Source organism: Papaver somniferum, chromosome 7 (genome assembly GCF_003573695.1).
Source record: "Papaver somniferum cultivar HN1 chromosome 7, ASM357369v1, whole genome shotgun sequence".
Taxonomy (NCBI): domain Eukaryota; kingdom Viridiplantae; phylum Streptophyta; class Magnoliopsida; order Ranunculales; family Papaveraceae; genus Papaver; species Papaver somniferum.
This window is the reverse complement of record NC_039364.1, coordinates 52,341,795-52,366,665: the sequence shown is the minus strand read 5'-3', so window position 1 is coordinate 52,366,665 and position 24,871 is coordinate 52,341,795. Positions and strand designations below refer to the sequence as shown.

At 36.4% G+C, this 24,871-nt stretch overlaps 2 protein-coding genes across 8 annotated transcripts; one reads left to right on the top strand and one right to left on the bottom strand.

Annotated features, from left to right (window-relative positions):
* The first annotated feature begins 3,079 nt into the window (after positions 1–3,079).
* Positions 3,080–8,222, top strand: LOC113297295 (heterogeneous nuclear ribonucleoprotein Q-like). 4 transcript variants are annotated; one of them, XM_026545728.1, is made up of 12 exons: positions 3,080–3,498; positions 4,117–4,670; positions 4,755–4,844; positions 4,942–5,178; positions 5,633–5,854; positions 5,967–6,243; positions 6,328–6,647; positions 6,774–6,880; positions 6,962–7,065; positions 7,212–7,285; positions 7,367–7,475; positions 7,710–8,222. In XM_026545728.1, the coding sequence occupies exons 1-11, from the start codon at positions 3,267–3,269 to the stop codon at positions 7,472–7,474; spliced, it is 2,325 nt and encodes a 774-aa protein (XP_026401513.1). In that variant the 5' UTR covers positions 3,080–3,266; the 3' UTR covers position 7,475; positions 7,710–8,222. The 4 variants fall into 4 exon arrangements, with proteins under 4 accessions (XP_026401513.1, XP_026401517.1, XP_026401516.1 ...); XM_026545732.1 differs by having other exon boundaries at positions 7,648–8,222; XM_026545731.1 differs by having other exon boundaries at positions 7,628–8,222.
* Positions 8,223–16,962: 8,740 nt separating this feature from the next.
* LOC113297293 lies at positions 16,963–20,121 on the bottom strand. Of its 4 annotated transcripts, none has more exons than XR_003333420.1 (6): positions 20,087–20,121; positions 19,593–19,979; positions 19,415–19,473; positions 19,107–19,192; positions 17,489–18,598; positions 16,973–17,399 (listed from the first exon to the last, which is right to left on the bottom strand). XR_003333420.1 is itself a non-coding variant. In XM_026545727.1 (3 exons), the coding sequence occupies exons 1-3, from the start codon at positions 19,676–19,678 to the stop codon at positions 18,462–18,464; spliced, it is 309 nt and encodes a 102-aa protein (XP_026401512.1). In that variant the 5' UTR covers positions 19,679–20,097; the 3' UTR covers positions 16,963–18,461. The 4 variants fall into 4 exon arrangements, 1 of the variants encoding a protein (XP_026401512.1); XR_003333419.1 differs by having other exon boundaries at positions 17,489–17,621; positions 17,978–18,598; positions 19,593–20,097; XR_003333418.1 differs by having other exon boundaries at positions 16,968–17,399; positions 19,593–20,097.
* Between the last annotated feature and the right edge of the window lie 4,750 nt (positions 20,122–24,871).

The window sequence follows — 24,871 nt, the reverse complement described above, 5'->3', positions numbered from 1 at the left end:
TCCCACATAATGGAAACGTGATGGTCACCACCTTTTGCACAACCCCACTTCTCCACTAATTAACTGCCTCCACTTCCTACAAGATCAGGGGTGCGCTCAATGATTTGTATAAATAGGGTTTTCAACCTATTTTCGACAAAAAAAGTGTTATCAACACAAGTATCCAGAAAACATCAAGAACTAATAGCTTACATTTTGTAAGCAAGTTCCACATTCTGATACAAATCATAAAACAACAACACCTTCGTAATTCAACATTCTGATCTCAAATACCTTCTTTGCTTCCCTCCCTAAGATCAACCCTTCTTCTTCACTTTGTGACCGAATTGAATCTGGAACGACCATTTCTTGGTTTAGGCTAGAGTCTTACAGATTGATCTCTCGAATCTAAAAGTACTCCTATGCAGTACATTTTTTTAGGGTTTGAATTCGTTTCTCATCAACACACCCAAATTTACCAAAAATAGCAGAATCAGTTTTTACCCAAAACACTAAGCTAGGGTCGTCCCCTATAATTTAGGTTCTTCATAGAACTACATTTTAGGTTACAACTTTGAAGACTCTACTTATGGATTAGTGAATTTTGGTAAGACTATCTTTTATCAGATAGTTCATGTATTCGAATCTTGTTCTTATTGATCTTAGAGGTTTTAGTAATCTCAGATCATGAACAATATAGATAGAAATCATATATTTTCTTCGTCTCGGAATTTGTGATTACTTAAGATAAATATCTAAACTCGTCTCTGATTTGCTTGGATTGTTCTTGAGAGGTGGTTAGTAATCCAGGATTCTCAGCTAATTGAGTGTAAGTGTTCCGAATTCGTGAGGTTTGCTGGACTTTGGCTACTGCAAATAGATTATGTAGCCTAGATTGAAGAAAAAAGGGAAACCAAATAGGCTTGTCTAACTGAGTGTAAGTGTCCCAGATTCGTGAGGTTTGATGAACTTTGTCTACTGCAAATAGATTATTAAGCCTATATTGAAAAATAACAGGGAAATTAAACAGGCTTGTCTATTAGACACATATTGGTATGAAAACTCTTTACCGAGGTTGAAACAACTTTCAGGCTGTAAAGAACGCCTGCAACTGAATTGCTTGGAGGTAAGTTCGCTCTCAACTCCAATCCTAAGTCTGATGTTAGGTTAGTATTTATAGCGATTTAATATAGAATGTTGCTCAAAGCTGGACGGAGTCCCAGGTTTTTTTATGCAGGTGCGTTTTTCCTCGTTGACAAAATTATTATGTGTGTTTTTTACTTTTTTGCATCTTTTGATTGTTAAAAGTACTGCACAAATTCATACTCCTATCAAACGACAAAGTTGGTGGTGTATTTGGTACCCTCCCATTTTCACGCTTAACTGCATGGGTTTTTACCAACTCTGGAATCAACTGTGCTGAAAAGGCCTCAGTGTTAGTAAACGACAAACCATTACCTATATTTCTTATGGCGAACCCAACCTGCCAAATCAGGGTATTATAATACAACCACCTTAAATTGGAGCTGTCCTCAATTTCAGAATATATACAAGCCCATATTTCCGACGTTCACCACCCTTCATGAGACAAGCAACTGGCCCAACCCCGTCCAACATGTTTTTCCATCCTAGGAAGGTGACATGTCGTCGGCTCTAATACCATTTATAATGACCCGACCCTCCACCAATATTGTCCCTATTTAGAAACTACCCCATACTGTTGGATGACAAAAGTGTCTAGGTGGGGACAATATTGATGGAGGGTCGGGTCATTATAGGTGGTATTAGAGCAGGCGACATGTCTTCCCTTGGCCGATTGTTTATTTGGTCGTATGATCGACCCAACTTGAGACGGGATGGACAATTTTAGATTTGAGCCTTTGTCCATCCATTTTAACCATTTGCCTACTCCACTATGGGATGGGAAAGTCCAATCGTTTATTCAGTCGTCTGGTAACCATTTGCCTACTCCATTATGGGATGGGAAAGCTTACTTTCCCACCTCACGGGAGTTGCTCTTATTCTTATCCCACCAAAATCAACAATAAAAACTGAACATTTCTTATAACATGTCTGGTTCAAGGAATTCAGATCCAGGTAATCCATTTCCGGAGGAATGAGCCCAGTTCCTTGAACCAAACACGACAAATCAACTCTATATAATTAAGATTTTTCCAATTCCCTCAAAAATAATAAATTTCGATTGCATTATGGTCTAATAGTGAAATGAAATTGGATTCCGGGGTAATAAGCATAATTGAATTACTTCCAACAAATGCTAATCCGTTGGATTGAACTCAATTCCTAGGATTCAAATTCTTTCGACCAAATAGAATGTTGGTGTAACTTCCAACCAAATAAAATATGGGTGTAATCGAGATATTTTCTTTGGGTTTTGATCCTAGTTAGCAATTCGTTGTACCATTTACGAATTATACAAGAATTTTTCCGTACTGGTCGGGTCCTCGGGACTGAATCATACTTCCATTCGAATAGATCTCCGAACCCCATTCGTGTATTTTGTGAACTTTCCGTATTATGCAAGAACTTTACGCTCCGTACAAGAATTCGGTGTATCAAGTCGGTCAAATTTATTGGGTATTAGTTTAACTGCAAATAGCTGCTAGGCCCATCTTCTCCTTTCCCTTGTTTAATTAGGGATTTCACAAAAACTGCTTCCAAGAGATTTGAAGCATAGACTTCGAGCTTATTATTAGACATCATATCAAACTAGTGTTTATTTTACACACAAATCTGCTTATCTTTTAGAGACGGAGGGAGTACTTCAATAATGTTTCCACCCGCCTAATATTTGTATTAAAATGTGTTTTCGTATCTTAAAAATGAATTATACACATACGTATGCCATTCCAAACTACTCCCGAACTACAAACTGTTGACCGTATCTTACGTTTGCGGACTACCGAATTGCTAACTAGGGTTCTAATCGGGGGTTCTGATTTCATAAAAAAGAAGATTTCATCATCATCAAAAAGAAGAAGGAAAGAACCAGAACGGAGACGGAGACGGACACGTAGATCGCAATGTAATTCTAGCACGTGTCAATATCTGCAGTACTAATAGCCAGACAAAATTCTGAATTTACATCACCTAGACACTTCTCGCTTTCTATTCTACTCCAAACGAGTCTATTGAGTATTAGGGTTTTCGGATCTTCAATTGTTTTCAGGGTTAATTTTGTATCTCCTTTCGTCAAATTATTTGCTCCTCAATCAAAATCTTAAGTTGTTTCTACAAAATTACAAGGGCGTTGTAATTAATCTAGAATGCCGCCGCGGGCGATGAAGAAAACAGCCGGGCCAAAGAAAACAACCGGTAGGCCAGCTAGAGGAGCTGCAGCAAAACAGAAGGTTAATAAAGAAGAAAGTGTGAAAATTGAAGAAGTGAAGGAGGAAGAGATGAAGGTTATTGAAACCGTACAATTTGAAGAACCTGTACCCGAGCCTGAACCCGAACCTGAATTGAAACGGGAAGCTAATGGATCTTCCGATATTAAAGGTAAGTTCTTTATTTTGTGTGATCTGCTTAATGTGTTTGATGCTTAGAAATTGGGTTTGTCGGAGTTAGAAATTTAGGTTAAAGTTATCTTCTTTAAATTATTGTGTTTTGATAATTGTCTAGGAAATTAGGGTTGGAAAGCAAAATTAGGTGTTTGGATTTCCACATTAGTGGTTAACAAAATTAAGTCCAGTTTGAGGCACACTTATTGTTCTAGGTTGGGGCTTTGTGCTGGTTTCTTGTTTTTCTTTAGTAATGTTGAGATATGGTTATATGTTCACTAAGTTCAGGTTGTTTTATTTGGTTGCTTGTTTCTTCGTTACTGCTTTTGGTGAGCAAATTTGCAATCCATTTTTTTTTTGTATTAAAAAAGTAAAATAGAGTAGAAAAAAATTGGTGATGCTATGGCAGGAAGTGCAAACCTGATTGTTATCATCCAGGATGGAAGTCAATGTAGGTTTACAATTGGGTTTAACGCTACCTTTATAATTTTGATGTCTCACTTATGTTAGTATCCAGTTTAGTTATTATTATTATTTTTTTCTTCGTAAAATCATATGAAAATGTATATATGTCGTAACTAGTCCCCTCTTGAGCAATCTCATGTTATCATGACAGAGGAAGATGATGTCAAAGAGACATTTTATGAGGAAGACAGAGGTGAACGTTTAGAGCTGGAGGATAATGATGCAGAGTATGAGCCCGAAGAAGATGTTCCTCTGGATTATGATGAGAAGGAAATCGAACATGAAGATGATCCAGAGGAAGGAGATGGGGTTGAGGAAGAGCCCGAGGAGGGCGATTTAGGCGAACATGAAGAAGGTGATATGGTTGTGGATGAAATGGAAGAAGTTGCTGAGGAGGTTGAAGGGGAAGAGGGTGAAGAGAATATTGAGGAGGGGCATCACCACATGGCTGAAGGTGAAGATGAGGAGCACCATGAAGTTGCTAGGGAGAGGCGCAAGCGCAAGGAGTTTGAAATATTTGTTGGAGGCTTGGACAAGGATGCAACTGATGAGGATTTAAAAAAAGTCTTCAATGCAGTAGGTGAGGTTATTGAAGTAAGGTTAATGATGAATCCCCAGACTAAGAAAAATAAAGGTTTTGCTTTCCTACGTTTTGCCACTGTAGAACAAGCAAAACGAGCTGTAACAGAGATGAAGAGCCCAGTGGTAAGTAATGTTTACATCTTGCTTAATTTGAATAAGGTACATATATGCGCTATGTATCTCTTCTGAATAGAAAGTCTGCTTCAGGTTAATGGAAAACAATGTGGTGTTACTCCGTGTCAAGACAGTGACACTCTTTTTCTGGGCAACGTATGCAAGACTTGGACAAAAGAAGCTGTAAGTAGGCTCACACATAGGTCTTCAGATTAAACAACCTACTGGTTAACCCCCAATGTAATTGTCTGTTTTTTTGACTTCTGATGCATATGTGCAGTTAAAAGAGAAGTTGAAATATTATGGGATTGACAGTATTGACGACTTGACGCTGGTTGAAGATAAAAGAGAGGGAAGGAATCGTGGGTTTGCTTTTCTGGACTTTGTGTCCCATTCGGAGGCAGTGGAGGCCTATAAGCGTTTGCTGAAGAAAAAAGCTGTCTTTGGAGTTGATAGAATTGCAAAGGTTGCTTTTGCAGACTCTTTCATTCAGCCTGATGATGCAATCATGGCACAGGTATGTGTTGGCACCAAGTTGTCGTTTTCTTTGGCTTAGAGTCGTCGGAGTGTTCCTAAGTGTTAGTTTTGTCTCGGTATCTCGCTATTGTAGTGTGTATAGTTGTTATTGATCATGGATTCATCGATTGTTTTATAAATATTAGTTGCAGCATGAGTAATTGAATCTTATGATATTGCTGCTCCAGCTTGAATGCTTATGTTTAACTTGGATAGGCCTATGCTTGAAACTTGAAGACACGACAGTTTATTCTAGATTTTGTTACCATTGTTTTGAGTTGCTTTAATTTTTATTAGAGAACCCATGTTCCATGTCTTGTATTGTTATGTCAATATGGTCTTCAGCATTATAAGTCATAGAATATTAAGACAGTCTAGCGAGTACACATTTTTTTATTTGCTTGCTTTATGTCTCATTTATACATTTTTCTGGTTAATAATGGTATATGGTTCAGGTTAAAACGGTGTTTGTGGACGGTCTGCCTGCCTCATGGAATGAGGACCGTGTCAAAGAGCATCTCAAGAAATTTGGGGAGATTGAAAAGATAGAACTTGCTAGAAATATGCCATCAGCCAAAAGGAAGGATTTCGGTTTTATATCTTTTTGTGCCCATGATGAGGCAGTAGCATGTGCTGAAGGCATTAACAATTCAGAATTGGGAGAGGGGGAAAACAAGGTTTGTCTTAGTGGTTGAGGGTTCTTCAGACCATGTGGCTTGCATATACTTCGAAGTCTGGTTCTTTGTGTATAGTATCTTGAGATAATCGTTAATCGTTACTATATTTCAGGTAATGGTTAGGGCAAGATTATCTCGACCCCATCAGAGAGGTAGAGGGAAGCATCCTCATGGAGATTTTCAGCCCGGAAGAGGGATTCCTTATCCTAGTAGGGGTGGTTCTTGGATACGTCCTGGACGTAGTTTGCAAGGTGGTATTGGAGACAGAATGCCGCCACCTCGTAGTCGTGGATTCAAGTCACCCATCAGAGGTAGACGCCCTGTTATGGATATGCCAGAAAGAGTCAGGCCTTTGCCGCCCCCAGTGAGGTCCTACACAAGGAGACCAAGTATGCACATCTAATAGCCTTGGTCCTTGTTTGATTAGTTGACTTTGATGCTGTCCTAATTCTGATGTTTCTTAACTCTTGCAGTCCCTTCATACACCAAGAGCAGTTCAAAGAGAGACTATGGTCGAAGGGATGAGCTTCCTCCAAGAAGCAGAATCATAGATTACAGTTCTAGAGCCCCTGTGGAGAGGCGATCGTTTTATAGAGATGATTATTCTCCTCCACGAGGATCTGGCTATGCCGATGAAATCCCACCACGAATTGCTGCTCGTACTGCTGCTAGGAGAGGTTATATAGATGAAAGTTATGAGCGGAGATTTGAAAGACCTCCTCCAAGTTACCGTGATGCTCGGTCTCGTGACTATGAATCTGTTTCAGGGTCTAAACGCCAATATTCTGCATTGGTTAGTTTTCACTTTCCATTGGCTGGTAGTTCAGGGGTTTAGTCTTGAGTATAGTTATTGCAATAGTTGGACTTATTTGTTTTTTTTTTAGTAGTCTGATTATTTTCTGTGTGTATGTTACCTTAGGAGGATGTTCCTCCACGTTATGCTGATGCTGGTCCGCGCCAAAGGGCTCGGCTAGATTATGGGGAAGGTGGCAGTGCTTCTCATTACGGGGAAGCTTACAATGACAGGTTTGTGAGTTCCATCTTACTGCTAGTAGTTGTAGTTGGTTTCTTTTAAGCACCTATTTATAATACCCCGCTATGATTTAGGCTTGGGAGATCTCACCTGGGGTATGGTGCTAGCAGAAGTTCTCTCTCTGCTCAGGACTCGCATGGGATTTATGGCAGTCGTCAGAGTCTGGGTTATAGTGGAGGTAGGGAGTTTATATATAGTATATAATATGTACGTTTTATTAATTTATTTTTTTGCTGCTGTTTCGAGTTCGAGTCTTTTCTGAGTGGTCTGAGTGTTTACCAATTGTGTGTATGATTCCTATTTACATGAATGATATGGTGTCAGGTTCTTATGGCGGCAATGATGTCAGTGGAATGTACACCAGCTACGCTGGTGATTACATCTCTCGTGGACCTTATGTATGCATTAAACCTCTTACCAGTTCTGTACTTTAAAGCTTTTCTCTTGACAGCTTATATTTACTTGTGTTTTGGTGGCAGGTTGGCAGTAGCTCTTACTCGTCATCACTATATTCCAGTCGCAGCTTGGGTGGTAGCAGTTACCTTGGAGGTGGTGGTAGTAGTAGTGGTTCTGGATCATATTATTAAGGTAAGTCGATCTATCCGCAAAATCAGTAGTTTGTTTTGTGGATTGGTACCTAAACCTTAGCCGATTTAGTAACATTGGAAAAGAAACCTAAGAGCTCAAGATTTTTCCTTGTCTTATATATATTTCGTGATGATTATGTTTGGTGGTATAAGACGGTGCTCCTTTGTAGCAGTCCGACTGATCACGGCAGTATAGAAGAGCTATTTGGTCACTTAAATTTGTGTATGACAACAGATTTTTACAAGAGGACGCTGTAGGGCGTAGGCTGTTGAGTTATTTGAAGCTTGTGCGTATGAGATACCTACACTGTTGGAAAGAGAGAATCGTGTATAACCTAAGTGCATATGACCAGTTAAGTTCTGGAGGGAGAAAAGATTTGTGTTCTTAAGTACACTGAAGCCCAATATATTGGCCAAGCTAAAGATGAGAGAACCACATTTTCCCTTGTGTGCGTGCTACAATGGAACTTCTTCAATTTGGAGGATTACTAGAAAGCCTAGTTTCTGTGGTATGTTTGACATGAATATTTATTTCTCACCTCAAAGGTACCTGTCATTTGATGGACAAAGACGTTGTATGCAGTTATGAAAGAGCAAAATATTTGATCTAATCGTGAAAGAATGAGGTGGTTGGAATGTGAATACATAAGTACTATTAATTTTTTGTTGCTGAAATTCCTTGGTTAAGTTGTATAATGGAGCATGTTATTGGTTTTTGCTGGAATGGAAGTTTTCCTTTATACCTCTACTTCGCTGATTTGGAAGGCAGTTTTGAGTTGAACTGCTCTTATGCTTTGGAAAGAAGCATTTACCAGGGTTTGGCAGTGAACCAAAATAAAACCGGGCAAGAGTACCCTATAGGCATATGGTCATTGCCAAGGTTTGGTTGGAGACTCATTAGACGATAATGTAGCAGGAATCTTTGTACCCAGTTTATAGTCTTAATGATATGGTAAGTTAATGGTCAGAATTTAGGTAGCATCTACTGGTTCATTTTTCTTCCTTATGCCCTTCAGCATTTATTGCAAAGAGCAATTTTTAAAGTAAGTACACGCAATAAGATTATTGGAAGGGAAGAAAGTAATACTACAGTTTAATCATGGCTTCTTTGGAGAAACCAAGCATAACCCCGAACATATTTCATTATCTAGAAATTTAATTGTTCATTGGGATTTTGGCCTCTTCTTTTGCTTTGATAGTGGGTGATTTAAAGTTGACGTAGGAACCAATTTTGTGAGAGAAGAAAGCATGGGATTATTAAGTGGTTTTTCATTTCAAGGGTAGCGTGGCTGAAACCTATATATAATTTGGCATACTAGATTCTACAAGGCCGTATTAAGTTGGAACTATTCCTGTTTGGATTGGATGGGGAAAAAACTTGGATGCCCAAAAGCTTAACTGATTTTTTATAATGAGATATGTTAAAACAGTTAGTTTAGTGTTTGTTGTACTGCTTTTAACTCCACGCAGTTTAGCTTTCTGTTAGATGCAACTAGAGTTTTTTCAATGATTCCTTTTCTTTTGCTGGTTTACCGAAGATGATTGAGAGAATTAGAGTGCAGGCTTTTAGAGTGTTGTTTGGCAATTGACCTTACTATAGGGGAACAGAGAAACACTATAAACACCATCTTAGTTGTCATTTTGTTCCTTAATGATGCGTCTTCTGCTACTACATTTTGAGTTAAAACTGCATCAGAGTTTGAGTTGATCTTGATTCATTTTTCTAACAATCATTCTAACAATCATCATGGTAAGGAGTCCTCCTTCAAGACTTCAGCTAGACCCCCAGAAGGTTTAGTTTGACTTTAGTGGAACCCCTACAGGGTTACTCAATTTGACTTTAGTGGGACGTTTACCGTGCGTAGTAGTTCAGTTGCAGTTAAAGTTGGTAGTCCACCTTTGCTAGGTTAGGTTATGACTCATTGGGGTTGAAGAGAAGACCTGAAGTACTGAAGATTCTCTTATTCTTCTCTTACATCTTGAGATCATCACCACCATGTTTTTTATTGTTGTTAATGTCGTATATTATTAATTCATCAATTGTAGATTTTGAGTGCGTGTTAGTAGATAATATAGTTGTTGTCGTGGTAGATTTTTATCTTTGAAGCAACAGGTTAGGTTCCCACGTGTAAAATTGAATATTTTGTATGCAAACTGGTAATTCTAACAAGAAGCAACTGTTTTCATCTTTGTGAAATTTTTCCAAAGAAGTAATGTCCTGTGGTTTAAATTGTCTTAATGGTATTTTGTTTACTTCCACTATACTCCATTGCTGTCATAAAAAAAATGTCTGTTCATCTGGTAAACGTATATATTCCCCTTCGGTGAAGCTGGAGAGTACTGAAAATTTTCTTGTGGAGAGAGTTTCGTAACGCGACACCGGAAGTACGAAATTTATATTTTATATTCCGTAAGAGAAACGAAATAAAACCTTTGTTACAGCCATCTCCGACTTATCATGTAACCTGAAATAAAACCTTTGTTACAGCCATCTCCGACTTATCATGTAACCTGTAACCTGAAATAAAACCTTTGTTACCGCCATGTCCGACTTATCATGTAACCTCTTAAAAGCATGTAACCTCTTAAAAGCATAACGATTATCATGTAACCTCTTAAAAGCATCTTCGACTTGACTCATTTCTTAAAAGCATAAATATATATAACAATACTAGGTATCACTGGGGTCTTACGGCCCCAGCTCAACCTCCCATGTTATTGTCAGTTTACATAATTAATTTCATTCTCATTCCAGGGTATACTCATAATTTTATAATATTAGTAAACACCTAATAATATCAGTACTAATCGAATTAGTCTGCATTTACGCACTTATTTCCAGTAAAAAAAATAAAATCAATCACTTGATTTAATTTCATCAATACTCCAATAATTGTTATCATTACTGAAACGTTTGTAATCGAGTTTTGAGGTTAGTGGTCCGTTTCTAATTAACCAAGACATGTCACTGACAATTGGACTTTTTTTGTTACCTAACAAACCATTATCCCTTGCAACTGGTGCACTTGCATCGACAACTACCAATGCCTCTAAGAGTATTGATCAATCTGGAGGTATGAGTCAATGAATTCAAGAGGAAGTAAGTGCCCACAACAAAAAGTGGTACCATCTTTTTTTTACTGCTAAACCATGACATAAATTTACACAGGTTCAAATCATGGGACAACTGAGTCACAATGACCAGCGTGCCACAACCGGATGATCATGGTGAAAATAGGAGGACTATTCAGTAAGCAACTTAGTATAGTTTAGAATGTAATGATAATAACGATGAGAGAGCAACAAATGAGATGTATTTTTATCTAACAAACATATTTCAATATATTTAGAGAATGATACAGAACAGAAGTGCTCAAATTAGGTCTACTCCACGAAAGATTAAATTGCTGGTAATTTACTTTGAAAGTACAATATGCTAGTCCTTTACTTAACAAAAGACATGTAATAGAGTGTAAGAGCTACAACAACGTGATACTAAAGCATTAATTTGGTAAAAAAAAAAATGATATAAGCCTGCTCAATTTGGTAAACAATATTTTTTTGCAGATAAGATTCTACTACGTTGTTACTTGTTTTTCTAATCATCTAATTTAGTATATTTAACCAATTTGATTTCTTACAAATTTTCCGAGCAATTGCACGTTGATAAATTCTCTTGAACAACTGTATCAAGTTTTTAATGTTTAATGAAACTTCTAGAATTCATTCGTGTATCTACTAATAGCAATAACAATGTAACACAATGTACGTGTTTGGATTATATGATCATAAGAATCCATAAAATCGTTCATAACACAGAAAAATGAGATGTTCATCCCCACTTTCAGTTGTCATATTTCTACTAAACCGGTAACTACACACATTCACAAAATCACCAAAGACATAATCTATGTCACCACTTTCATCCACCCTCATCGATCAACGACATCATGAGAAACATGATCAACAATATGATCTGGTTCTCTCTTCCTTAGATCAAAAAGATAAAATTGAATCTAGTGAAAGCAAGTATATTATTTAGATTCAAATAAAAACTCAACTCACGAAAGGTAAAATTCATATAGTCCTAATTTTATTCCGAGCACTTACGTTTTCTTGAATTTATTGACTTCTGGTATATCCAGATCGGTTAACACTCTATAGGCAGTGGTAGTAGCTAATTCAAGTGCACTTGTTGTAAGATACAATTGTCTGTTAGGTGAATAAATGCTAATGTCAACAACTTTTTGCGGTTAATTAGTAACAAACCTCTAACCTTGGAACTCGCTTAAAAACGTTCCAGTAATAATTAAAATTATCGGAGTATTCGTGTTCCTCTACAACACCCTCTTCTACTGATTTGCACCATTCAACCCAAACAACAACGTCATAACATTAGTCGTCAAATTATTAAGGATCTCAGTTCAGAATTTAGAAATAATATACCTTTTAAATCAAAGTTACTTACTTTGTATCTTCGATGACTATCTCTCTCTTATGAACTTCACCAGACTCTTTTTGTCCATCAAATGCATCCATAGTAATACCTGAAAAAGATTTCAATTTTTTAATAGTATCTGCAAGTAACAATGTTGTCAATTATATATATATATATATATATCTTATATATGTCGCATGAAAAATACAAAGGTATCTTGGCTCTTACATAGATGGAGTGTGGTGTCCTTCACTTTTTTCGCACTTTTAAAATTTATAAAATTAAATTTGTGGTCAGGAAATCCTGATTCACCAAAATGTATAGTTGCTTCACTTTGCTGAACTTGATAAACCACAGGACGTGTTTATAGTCAACAATTCGGAAACTTCCCTTTGAGGCTGAGAGATTTAACCTTTCGATGGAATATAAATTCCCTTCCACCAGCTGGGTTTCTAATATTTCTATCAGCTGCTTTGTACCTTTGCATGCCTCTGGGTTTTCTGTGAATTACAATAAACATATATTTTCCCTACATAATTTCCAGAGATATGCATCCAGAGAGGGGATTTTCTTACCTTTTCATCCATCAAGTGCAGTTCCAGCGCATATACACTTCCTTTGTCTTTCGATTTCCTGATTTCCAAATCTTTAAAATCCTTGCCCTGACCACCTTATGACGAACTTGGTAAGGATCTAGGCAATCAAACAAATTATATTCCATATTTCCTACTATTTTATCTTCTTAACTTATTGTAGGCAGAAATGTAATCAGTAAACCTTTAGACCACTGGTTAAAATATAATATTTATATGCATAAGAATGTTTTTGCAAGAAGATGGTCACAAACCTTGGTCGTTTGCTCCGGGTATTTCCCCCCGCCATGTTTACCTGTATCAGCATTTGTTTTTCAAATATAAGCATAAAATTTATATTAATTATTATTAAAAATCACGCAATCGAACGATTTTATTACTACAAAGAAATAAATTAAGAGAAACGTATCTGGGGAATCATGTGTTCTTTGTTGCAAAAGAGTCTTTGGTATATGTTCAGAATACGCAGTCGATTTTCCTATGTATAGATTTCAAAGAGGCATTGTTAAGGAAATCGGTATTTCCATATAATTAGAACTATATTAATTTCCCAATAAGGGAAATCAACGTTTTATAATAACCAAATTTGTATTAGGTTTCATATACCCAGCCTAACTCAATTCTATTATTTATTATGAGCCGACTCCCTAAACTAATACACCTAAGTGAACTTGAATTTGGGCGTGCTATATTTTATAGTTCAAATTGGGATAGTATTTGACTTGTGGCCATGGGTGATTACCTTATTACTCGGTGCATGACTTTTACCCCTCATCGTTTAGACCTAGTCAGTACTTTTTTTTCCTTCAAAAGTTTAGATTTTCAATATGAATAACCTATTGATAATTACAATTTCTCCTTGAGTCAGCAGTAATCTTGAGCAAAAATAAATGCAAACAAAAGCTTGTTGTGCAGTGGAAGTCAAATACATGCACACTAAAGCAAGTAAGGATCCATCGAATATCTAAACAAATAAACAAAAAATTGAATTGATCATTTAAAGTTTCCCATAACATTTATTTCGTGTGCAACTAATACGACAACATCTTCTTCACATCCCTACACCAAAAAATTGGTAAAGCAAGGCCCTTGTATATTTTTCATGCCATAAACACCCAAAATCACAGCTAAGAGAAGTTTTCAAACATCATTAATTTTTCTATTCCCCACCCTCCATTAAAACTTTTGGTTTATATTGTTATAAGGTCATAGAGCAAATGCTCGAATACATCCTTCATATATCCAGCATTATATCTCTTTTTTATTGCCAAACAAAACTGGATCAAAAAATATGAAAAACAACCAATTCATTTTTAGAGCTTAGTATGGGAATCTGGTACGTAGTTGGAATTGAAGATACTGATTGGGAAGGATCCTTCTATGCACGACGAAATTTTAAATGATTTGTTATATGCATAGACTCGTGCATTCACTTTACAAGTCATTTGAGCAATATCCATATGTTATCTTATTTTTGGTGAATTCTCCATCTTGTTATCTTATCTGCTGGGTATCCAGAATTTTTCCACCTTTAAAGTTACACTTTCACCGTAAATACACGGATCCACCGTAGATAGCTATGAATCCCATAATTATATTTCGTATTAATATAATACCGATATTACATCATAAAAGAATAGTTTCATTAATGGTATGAGTTTGTAACTTGTTTTTTCTCTTTTTTTTTTGCTGTATTTGTTAATTTTCTATAGCTATCAAAAGTAATTAATATAAATCTATGGTGTTTAATTTTAAATAACACCTTGAATTCAAAATACTAATATCATATTTATCTAAGCCTTTCATGATTCCGAAGATTCTCTATTTACATATAAGAATGGAAAAGATAAAATGTACTTAATATCAATACGTTAGTTGATATGAACTCGTTCTGAAAAGCAAAATATTGATATTTAATAAATAGATATAATCTAGAACAGTGAGAAAATTAAATTCCATATAACCCAATTCTAATCTTGAACTAACTACTTATTATAAATGAGTAGGTAATAGAGGTAAAAAGACGGAAAAGGTATGGATATTTATAAAGACCAAGCAACTTTTTCATCTAATAAACTTCACCATCTCTGCCTATATATGAGGGACGAAGGGAGTATGTAGCCATTTCTGAAACTCCATGTCATTCCAAAAAATTGCCTGAGAAACTATTGGATCTATAGGTGGTGAATTCTTAGTAGCACCTTCATGCACCACAGTTTTTGTATACCCATTTGAAAAATCATTCTTCCCGATAACAATAATCTTTAGTTGTTGGAATATTTTTGAAATAGTCGGAAGCATATTTAGTTAGTCGGGTCATAGCAGAACGGTCCCAATATTTAGTTGATCGTGTCATATTATAGTGTGTTAGTTAGTCGGGTCACAATAGCGTGTTTAATTAGTTGGATCATAGTAGCCGGATAGGACCGGGGCCTACGGCCTCGACGTTGGAGAAAACTTAAAAGAAGATGTAGTGCCCACATTAAAGTTAGTGTGGTAGTTGGTCCCGTCTTTAATAGTCGGGAGCATATTTAGTTAGTCAGGTCATAGCAGAACGGTCCCAGTATTTAGTTGGTCGTGTCATATTATAGTGTGTTAATTAGTCGAGTCATGGTAACGTTTTTAATTAGTTAGATCATAGTAGCCGGATAGGGTCGAGGCCTACGGCCCCGACGGTGGAGAAAATTTAAAGGAAGATATAGTGCTGCCCACATCAAAATTAATGTGTTAGTTGATCTTGTATAACAGTCGGGAGGATATTTAGTTGGTCGGATGATAGCATAACGGTCCCAATATTTAGTTGATCATGTCATATTATAGTGTGTTAGGTAGTTGGGTCAAAATAGCGTGTTTAATTAGTTGGATCATAATATCCGGATAGGTCGGGACATACGATCCCGGCCGTGGAGAAAATTTAAAGGCAGATGTAGTGCCCACATTAAAATTAGTGTGTTAGTTGGTCCTGTTTATAATAGTCTCATAGCAGAACGGTCTTAATATTTAGTTGATCGTGCCATATCATAGTGTGTTAGTTAGTCGGGTCATAGTAGCGTGTTTAATTAGTTGGATCATAATAGCCGGATAGGTCGGGACCTACGGCCCCGGCCGTGGAGAAAATTTAAAGGTAGATTTAGTGCCCATATTAATTAGTGTGTTAGTTGGTCCTGTCTATAATAGTCGAAAGTATATTTAGTTAGTCGGGTCATAACAGAACGGACCCAATATAATTGGTCGTGTCATATTATAGCGTGTTAGTTAGTCCAGTAATAGTAGCGTGTTTAATTTGTTGGATCATAGTGATATTTGCTTGATATTTACTTACATTGTCTACAGATGTTTTGATATAGAATTACCGCAAATGTTCTATTTGACAACACTTTAAAGCAATTGTATTAAAATATCTGCCACCAAAAGCTTGTGTCGTAGTGAACGGCTAACCTATAGCTCAAATAAATTTCTAAAGTCAAATTTTATTCGTCCAGTATTGATCATGTCGGTTGTTAGGTAATCGTGTCATAGTAGTCGGGGTCTACGACCACGACCGTGAATTAGAATTTCTACAGTTAAATATATCTCCACTTTAAAATTAGCCGTGACTAGGTTGAAATATATAGGTTGGAACTTATAAGGAAGATGCCGATGTCTTGCTGGCCTGATCAAATTTAGTCAGCCGGTCGGTATCCTTACACAGAATTTTAGTCGTCCGGTGGATTAGAAATTCTAGAGTAAAATATAGTCCTCACAATAAAATTAGCGGTGATTAGGTTGAAATCTAGAGGGTCGAACCTACAAGGAAGATACCGATGCCTTGCTAGCCTGATCAAATTTGGTCAGCCAGTTAGTATTCCCACACAAAATTTTAGTTGTCCGGTAATGACTGGGGCGATGTTTAGGTAATCGTTTCATAGTAGCCGGGGCCGTCGTGAATTAGAATTTCTAGAGTAAAATATAGTCACAACTTTAAATTTAGCCGTGATTAGACTGAAATCTAGAAAGTGGAACCTATAAGGAAGATAATGATGTCTTGCTGGCCTGATCAAATTTGGTTAGCCAGGCAATATCCTCGCACAATATTTTTGTCGTCCGTTAATGAGTAAGGCGATGTATTAGAATTTCTAAAGTTAATTATTATTATAGTCCCCACATTAAAATTAAGTATGAGGTTGAAATCTAGAGGATCGAACCTATAAGGAAGATCCTGATGTCTTGCTAGCCTGATCAAATTTGGTTAGGCGGTCAGCATCCTGAAACAAAATTTTAATCGCCCGGTAATGATTGGGGCAGTGTTTAGGTAATCGTGCTATCGTGATTATATTGAAATCTAAAGGATCGAACCTATAAGGAAGATCAAGATGTCCTGATAATAAAATCATAATATGCATAACTAAAAACAATCAAATATTTTTAGCTATCAAAAGATCTCTGTAGACCTGATCGTGTAGTTGTTCCATCAAAGAGTATTGCAAGTCACTCAAATTCACATATAATGACATCTGATTCCCACCTTCCAACTTGCCAGACACCAAATGCAAGATGCTAGAAGCCTAGAATAGTATAAAGCATTTATCATGTTTAGAATTTTATTATAATTTACTAAGAACATTATCAGGTACAAATTCATGTTTCTACTCGTGCAGATAGTAAATTGGAAAATTCAGCTATAGCCACTTTTACCAAATCCGAGAACCTCCCCTCTTGTTTCCATTGCACTTGTTGTTCTCTTTGCAGTTGTAGCGACAACCATGACTCCGAGATTTATCTAGGTTTGTCTGGATCAGACTTGGAGTCATGGCTTAGAATTATCAAAATCATCACTTTAGATTGAAGTACCCACACATATAGAAGGTTCTTGAAAGTGATATAATGTACAAACTCACTTATTAACCTGTTGGCCCTATTCATTAACACCCTTATTAACAACATAATTTTCAGATGTTGGTAAAAACAAACTTAATCTAAGAATTCAGGTGTAAAGAATACTACCTCTTTGTAGTGTTCGTCTCAACTACTTCATAAATGAAGCAACACAAACGAACTTGAAGTCCTGAACATTCGGAACTCACGGCGGCGTAATTTTGAACCTCTCTCTCACTCTCTTTCTGTAACACTCTAAAATCTAAAAATTCATCAATAGTATCAAGATCGAAATCAAAGTGGGCTGTGAACTTATACAAAGGCAAAATAAGAACACATAAAGAACCATATAAATTTACTTCTTTATCACGAAAGGAAAACGTATGAAATAACTAATTAAGATTATTTTTTTCTGAAACCTTGTAGAGTTGACAGTTCTACACGAACGTTGGGTCCATGCATTAATTTACACAAAAGATTAATGAACATGAATATGCAACATGTTTATAGAAATGCTTATCTAAACATTCACCTAAACTCCATAAAAAATTGCGGAACCAAATATTGTGAAAACAAATTAATATGTATGGTCGCTCAAGAAAAATCCATGAACCTTACCATATGAAGCATCCCCATTTGATCGAATTCAGAATGAGGCGCGATCTTTGCCTCCTCTCTTAAACCATGACTATATATCTGGATGGCGGAGAAAAATACATGACTGTGTAGTAGCATTAAAATATCAAAATTTACAATCAATAATTCCATATTCAAACCCAAACCTAGCAATGGAGATTTAAAAGGAAAAAAAGTAACAGAACCTATGCAGGTACAGTTCCTTCATCAGAAACCCAGTAATTTGGCATAGGTAAACCTGTAAGATCCTCATTGTATCTTACCTCGTGCTTTGTTAGCTTGGTATTGAGTATACGGAGGCATGATTTTCCATAATAATTCTTAAAATGCTGCAGGTACGGACGTATTACAATAACCCGTACAGACGTATTACAATAAAACACTAAAAGAAGAGAATAGATGGGATCAACATAACCAAAACACAAAACACTAACAAACCCTATAAGATTAACAGTTAGACCACATTCTAGACAGTGCTTGTGTTGTTGTTACTACTTTCCTTGTAGGGTTTACTGGGTGTGGCAGTGTTACTACTTTCCTTGTAGGGTTTACTGGGTGTGGCAGTGTTGGTGGTACTGATGGGGTCAATAATGAATCTATTCCCTGCAGTACAACAACAACTCCATCAGTTAAATCTAGCATGTTACGCGAAAACTGTATATGGACTTCTTGAAATGTCAATGACATTATATATAATAAAACATGTTGTTAACACGTTTGTATTTGATTAAAAATACAGACTTATAGACTGTAATTACTACAATGGTTGCTGTGACTATTGTTTGAAATTGGTAGCACACATCATATCTAGAACTTCGGGAACAAATGTCAGTTTCATGTACATCCAAATATCACAAAAGCCATAAGCCATCATAAGATTGCAGGCATGGACAACGACTATGAGCTTAGTGACATTTGGATTGACATGGGTCTAGCATCAGCTCATGCTCAAGCATGATGATTTTGCTTCCACACATTAGTCCTCAGGCAAATGGTTGCCTTTCTTTTCTTAAAATTAATCTTTACTAGAGTTTTCCTTCTCCTTCTTAAGAAGTGAAAGTGCAGATATATATATAACCAATTAAAATCCAATTAAAACGATGCTACTTACAGGTAAAAGAAAAAAACAGTAGAGGAGCCGTAAACTTTATTTGTGGTAACCTAAGTCGGGGCAAGTAAACCAATGAATGCGAGCACCTGCCAAGAAAAACAAAAAAATCACATCAGATAGCCGGTAAAAGGCAAATGCAATAAAATATCTCTCAGAATCAATTTAGGCAAATGCTATGTACGAAGGATCATCCATAATAAACACAGCTAATATCATGAACTTTGGATAGACTTATTCGAGATAATCATCTGAACATAAAATAAAAAAAATTAGTATCAATTGTCTAAACTAAGCAGGATTAGACAAACCTTCATAATAAAGGCAGCTAATGTCATGAACTTTGGCTAGACTTATTCGAGATAATCATCTGAACATTAAAAAAAAAATGTAGTATCAATTTTGAAACTAAGCAGGATTAGAAAAACCTTCATACCCAATATTTAGGAAATTGATATGACAAAAGAAGGACAAACAGTAGAGAATTACCTTGAATCATCCATCCATGTTCGTTCTTCCCAGCCTTGAATACAACACATAAGTTGCATAATACTACAGGATAAGTAACACGACATATAGCCAATACAACATTCTTCTATCCAGATACAACGTCACCGCCATATACAAAACCAACAAACGATTCAACTGTGTATCAATCCGACAAAGCTATGCAAGGCTATAAATTGGCTACATTGATTGGTTACCTGAAACCAACATAAATAAGGTTTTATCACAGTTGATTTGGGTTATTGATACATTGAACAAACTAAACAACCATTAAAGTATCCATTGTTAGGGTTCACGCCTCCATTATTAGGGTTCACGCCTGCATGATAAACCTCGAGTGCCATAGTTTCGAGAGAGTCTAGCATCAACCTAAAAATCAAGAATACAAAGCAATCAATACAAAATCATGAAGAAAATTTTCCAGGGCTTGAGTTCTCAAAAAAACAGAGCAGAAGAAAGAAATTTCCAGTCCACACCATCGCCTAAACTCGACGGCATCCATATCCCGGAGGACCACATATCAGTCTAGAAAAGGCATTCCGCGTGACCTATTCCTGGACGTCCAAGTCAAACGCGATCCGGATATTAGTGGCCGCCGGATGACCCTCTCCGATAAATCCTGTCCACCGATTAATTCTTTGATCAAGGAGACAAAGTGCACATTTTTTTATAACAGTGATTAGAGCCTCGTCCTGCTAAGCTTTCAATATGTTATTATATTATTTAAATTGTATGACTTGACATTTGTTTTTGTATATAAAATCACTTTGGTGGGACTTTAAAACACTATTGGTGCTTGTTGCAACATGTCCAAGATGTTTCATTGTGCATAATATACATTCAGAACCGATACGGTGCTTTTACCATCCCGTACCTCGTTTTTGAATCAATATAATGCTCCTAGATAAATTGTCTACTAATATAAAGCGACTCAGTAATTAGTTATAGTGCTATACTCACCAACTGAACTCCTAGAAAATATTATATATTCACCAACTACTCCTAAAAAATATTATATTTTCACCGGCAAAATTCTATAAACTAATGACATTTCGAACATATGGGCCATTACCGAGCGGTTAGCCCAGAAAAAATGGCTTGGGTGTACATAACAATAATGGTCTAAAGAGGACTTTTTTTTTTCGTGGTACACAAAAAGGACAGAAAGAAAAAACAGGGGAAAAAATTGATTTATGTGGTTTCAATCCAAAGAGAAGCAATATCAGTCGGGAGTTGAGAACTTGTCCACATAGCTTGGACTTTGTGTAAAAGAGCATAATTTGCTAGTGAGTGAGCTGCAGAGTTAGCAGATTCCGGGATATGCTTGATTGTGCTTGAACTAAAGCTTTCTAGCAGTTGTTTAGTGTCATCCTTGAGTTTCCAGATCTTCCACGGAGCGTGATAGCTAGCATCAGTTAGGCACTTCACAACGATTTGGCAATCTCCTTCAATCGTGATATGTTGCAAATTGAGCCATGTTGCCAGTTCAGCGGCAAGGAGGAAACCGTATGCTTCTGCAAAAACAGCAGTGTCACAGTTACCCATTCGCATTCCAACCCCACAACAATTATTCAAGTGGTCTCTTGCAATGGCTGCGCAAGCATAAAGCCCATTCTTCCAGGTGGCATCAACATTAATTTTTATGACAGGCTGAGATGGAGCGATCCAAACCGTAGTTGTGACTGGAGATGTTGGCTGTTGTTTGAGAGGAATTTCATTTTCTCCTTCAATGTGGTTGTTGTAGTACAAATCAAACCAATAGAATGCAATTATTTCCTTGTTGGGGAGGAAACCGTCACCTTAAAATATGGTCTAAAGAAGATGACGATGGAAAGAGGAATAAAATAAATAAAAAATAATACTAATAATTTGTCTGGTAACCACCTTGTTGGTTATTTATATTATTTTATTATAATTATTTTCTTTATCTAGGATTTCCTCTTTCCAACATTTTTTTTTTGATCTTTCTACCATATCTCATGAAATCTTGCTCCAGAGACCATATGATATATAAAACAAATGGTCATGTTACCGTTTGGTCTTTATACCAGCAAATATGTTAAAATATCACTATTTTAGTATTTCCAAATTTTGGTCGTTCACATCAAAATCCTACTTGGTTTTTTCACCAACACTAGGTATTTTAGTCAAGATCATACGATTCTGAAATACACCAGAATATGCTAGGAAAACCAAAAAAAATACAAAATAGCTGGGAATAGTCCCGATGCCACCATGATGGTCCGTACACCACCATGACCGATCCTGCGCACCAATGACCGGAGCCTCTTCCACCGTTTTGGTCGGTCCCTCTTGTATCATCGGTTGGTATCCTCCTGCTACCACTCCTTGGTGATCCTTCTATCATATTAGATTTTGGTACCTAATGCTCTGAGAAGCATAATTTTAATTAGGTCTAAGAACTAATTATATACTTGTCCAGCTACCAATATTTTAATTAATTATTTTATATTGGTCTTGCTACCAATATATTTCATCGATAAGTTAATCTGTCCGACTTCCAATATTTAAATTGCCCCCATCGATAAATTGCTCCACACCAGTTTAATATTGCTCTCCTTACTAAATTAGCTATCTGTTTCATCTGTGATCAAGATTAACTTTGGGCTCAACTCCTCTAAGCAAAATATTTTTCAAACTCTCATCCTCTAGAATTCTCTAGGTCTTCCAAAGAAATATTTCCCACATTTCTTGCATTTCTGAGAAATATTTTGCTTGCATTTCTTGATCAATTTCTGGGAAATAGTTTGGGAAACATTTCAAGAAATGTGGGAACTAATGGCTGAAGTACAAGCTGCTCCTGATGGTGGTGCTGCTGATGGTGGTGCCGGTGCTCCCACTGTTTAAGTTTTTATGTTAAGTTATAGATATTAAAAGTATAAATTTACAAGACTTGTGGTTATTTTAAGGTTTTTATTTGGGATGATATTTGTGTTGAACTTGATGAACTTGAAGATTTAATTATATTTATGTGTTGCTCTATAATTCTAGCCTGACATGTCAAGAATCGATTTACTCGATATGTCATTATAAACCGATTATGCAGGCCAATCTTTCTGGATGTTATAGAATCGGATCACATATGGAAATATATAAACCGATTAATGTCGGTGAAAATTCAAAATTTCAAATGACTCTAATCGTTTACTTTGGTCGCAATAAAGACCGATTCCTTGTGGCATATAAACACAATCGGTTTTTATAGTCCTTCTAAAAGACCGATTATTTCAAATTATTACACGTTTTTCAAAAAAAATAGTTGTTTGGGACTTTCCCTATAAATAGAGACCTCACCCTTGGACCCCATTTGCCCCAAAATTGATCATTTTATTCCCCCTCACTCCATATACTCCACAACTACTCATTTCATACATATACATACAAGAAATGGCATCATTCGACTCCGCGGAAGATTTGGCAATCACGAAAGCATGGAATGCGGAAAATCGGCTTAGACGTCAATCCTCCGAAAGAGAGGATTCAACAACCTTTTGGGTTAAAGTACACAACAAATTTATCCAAGAATTTGGAAATCCTAATGCAAGAAGTGTTCAAGCCATCCATGAAATACACATAGTCATTGAAAATGCGATACTTGCTTTTTTAGCTCTCCAACCTCCGATTTTTAACGCTCGCCCCTTCACCTTGTCCATTGCACAATTTGTAAGTAATTTTGTGTTTTTTTTTTACGTACCCCATGTTGTGTTATCTTCCAACGAAACACCACTAACAAATGCAAGCTTGTTTTTGTGTTTTTGTAGCACGAAGACGTGAAAGCACGCTACTTGGAAGTAAAGGGGGAAGCATTCGCATTCGATGCAAGCTATCACTTCTTGGCAGATAGAATCCCGGAGGATAACCCGGACTACTTGGATGCGGTATCGTCTTCGTCGGAGGAAGATTGATGGCTTTAGAAGTTTTTGTAAAGGTTTTGTGGGTAGACCTCTATGTAAACCCTCACGAGACTATAACTCGTCTACTAGGGTCGCCTAGGGGTCGCATGTGCTAAATGCATCCTACAATAATAATGCGATGAATGAAAATTGGTAATGAAAGGAAACAATCGGCTTATATATGTCATAAGAAAAATCCGATTCTCAAAATCGGGTTGTAAAACATGTCAAAGTAAACATATTCTGGATGTCCTATGGTAATTCTAAACACCAATCCAGAATCGGTTTACAAGTGAATGAACGTAAACCGATTCTGTGTAACTTTTACGGAAAAAAAATCAAAATGTTGATGTTTTGATGAACTCTCTAACATTAGTTAATCTCACATCCAAAATAAAATTAACCCCTAATATGATTAATTAGTGCTAATTAATCAGGGATAAAATAGGTAGTTTGGTAATTATTTTGATAAGGGGTGGTGTGAAGTGATTTCTAGTGACCTTTTTTGTCATCTATCTATAGGCCCCAATTAAGTCATATAGGCCCCAATTTAGCCAGGCAAATTATCCTGGATTTGGACTAGCATGAAAAAAAGTCTGGATCTCATTAAAGCTAATTTTATCTGGCAAATAAAAAATGGAGCTTCCACAAAAATTTGGGAAGAAAAATGGGTTCCTAATGCAGATATTATTCAAAATCCCATTAATATTCAAGAACCGGTTGCGCAGAGGGTAAATGAGTTGATAACTCATGAATATATATGAGATCAAGACAAACTTGATGCTTATCTTGATCCAGATATAAAAGCAAATATTCTAGCCATTACTCCAAACAGACAAGAACAAGACAAAATCAGATGACAACATCATCCTTCAGGAATCTTCTCGACAAAAAATGTTTATAGATTTCTCATAAATCAAGATCAAGAAAACAATAGATTAAATTCTTTTCCCTGACAAAAGATATGGAAGATCCAAGTAATTACTAGAATCAAATTATTCGTATGGAAATTAGCTCAAAAAGCTCTTCCAACGAATTCAAGACTCAGAGCGCATAATACAGACATAAACATAGAGTGCCAAATGTGTAATTCCCAGGAGCAAGACTCAGAACAACTCCTATTTCGCTTTTGTCCCTTCACAAGAGCTATTTGGTTTGGTATTTCTCTAGAAGCAGTGAACACTAGAATTCGTTCGGATTCCACAGAAAATTGGATAAAAGAGTGGATCACGGAAGAACAATGACTATAGTAGAGTTATGCAATCAGGTTGAATGTCACACGTAAGTAATTTCTTATGTGTAATGATTGGAATGTATATGAGATGTTTGCAGCTAAAGAACTTATGC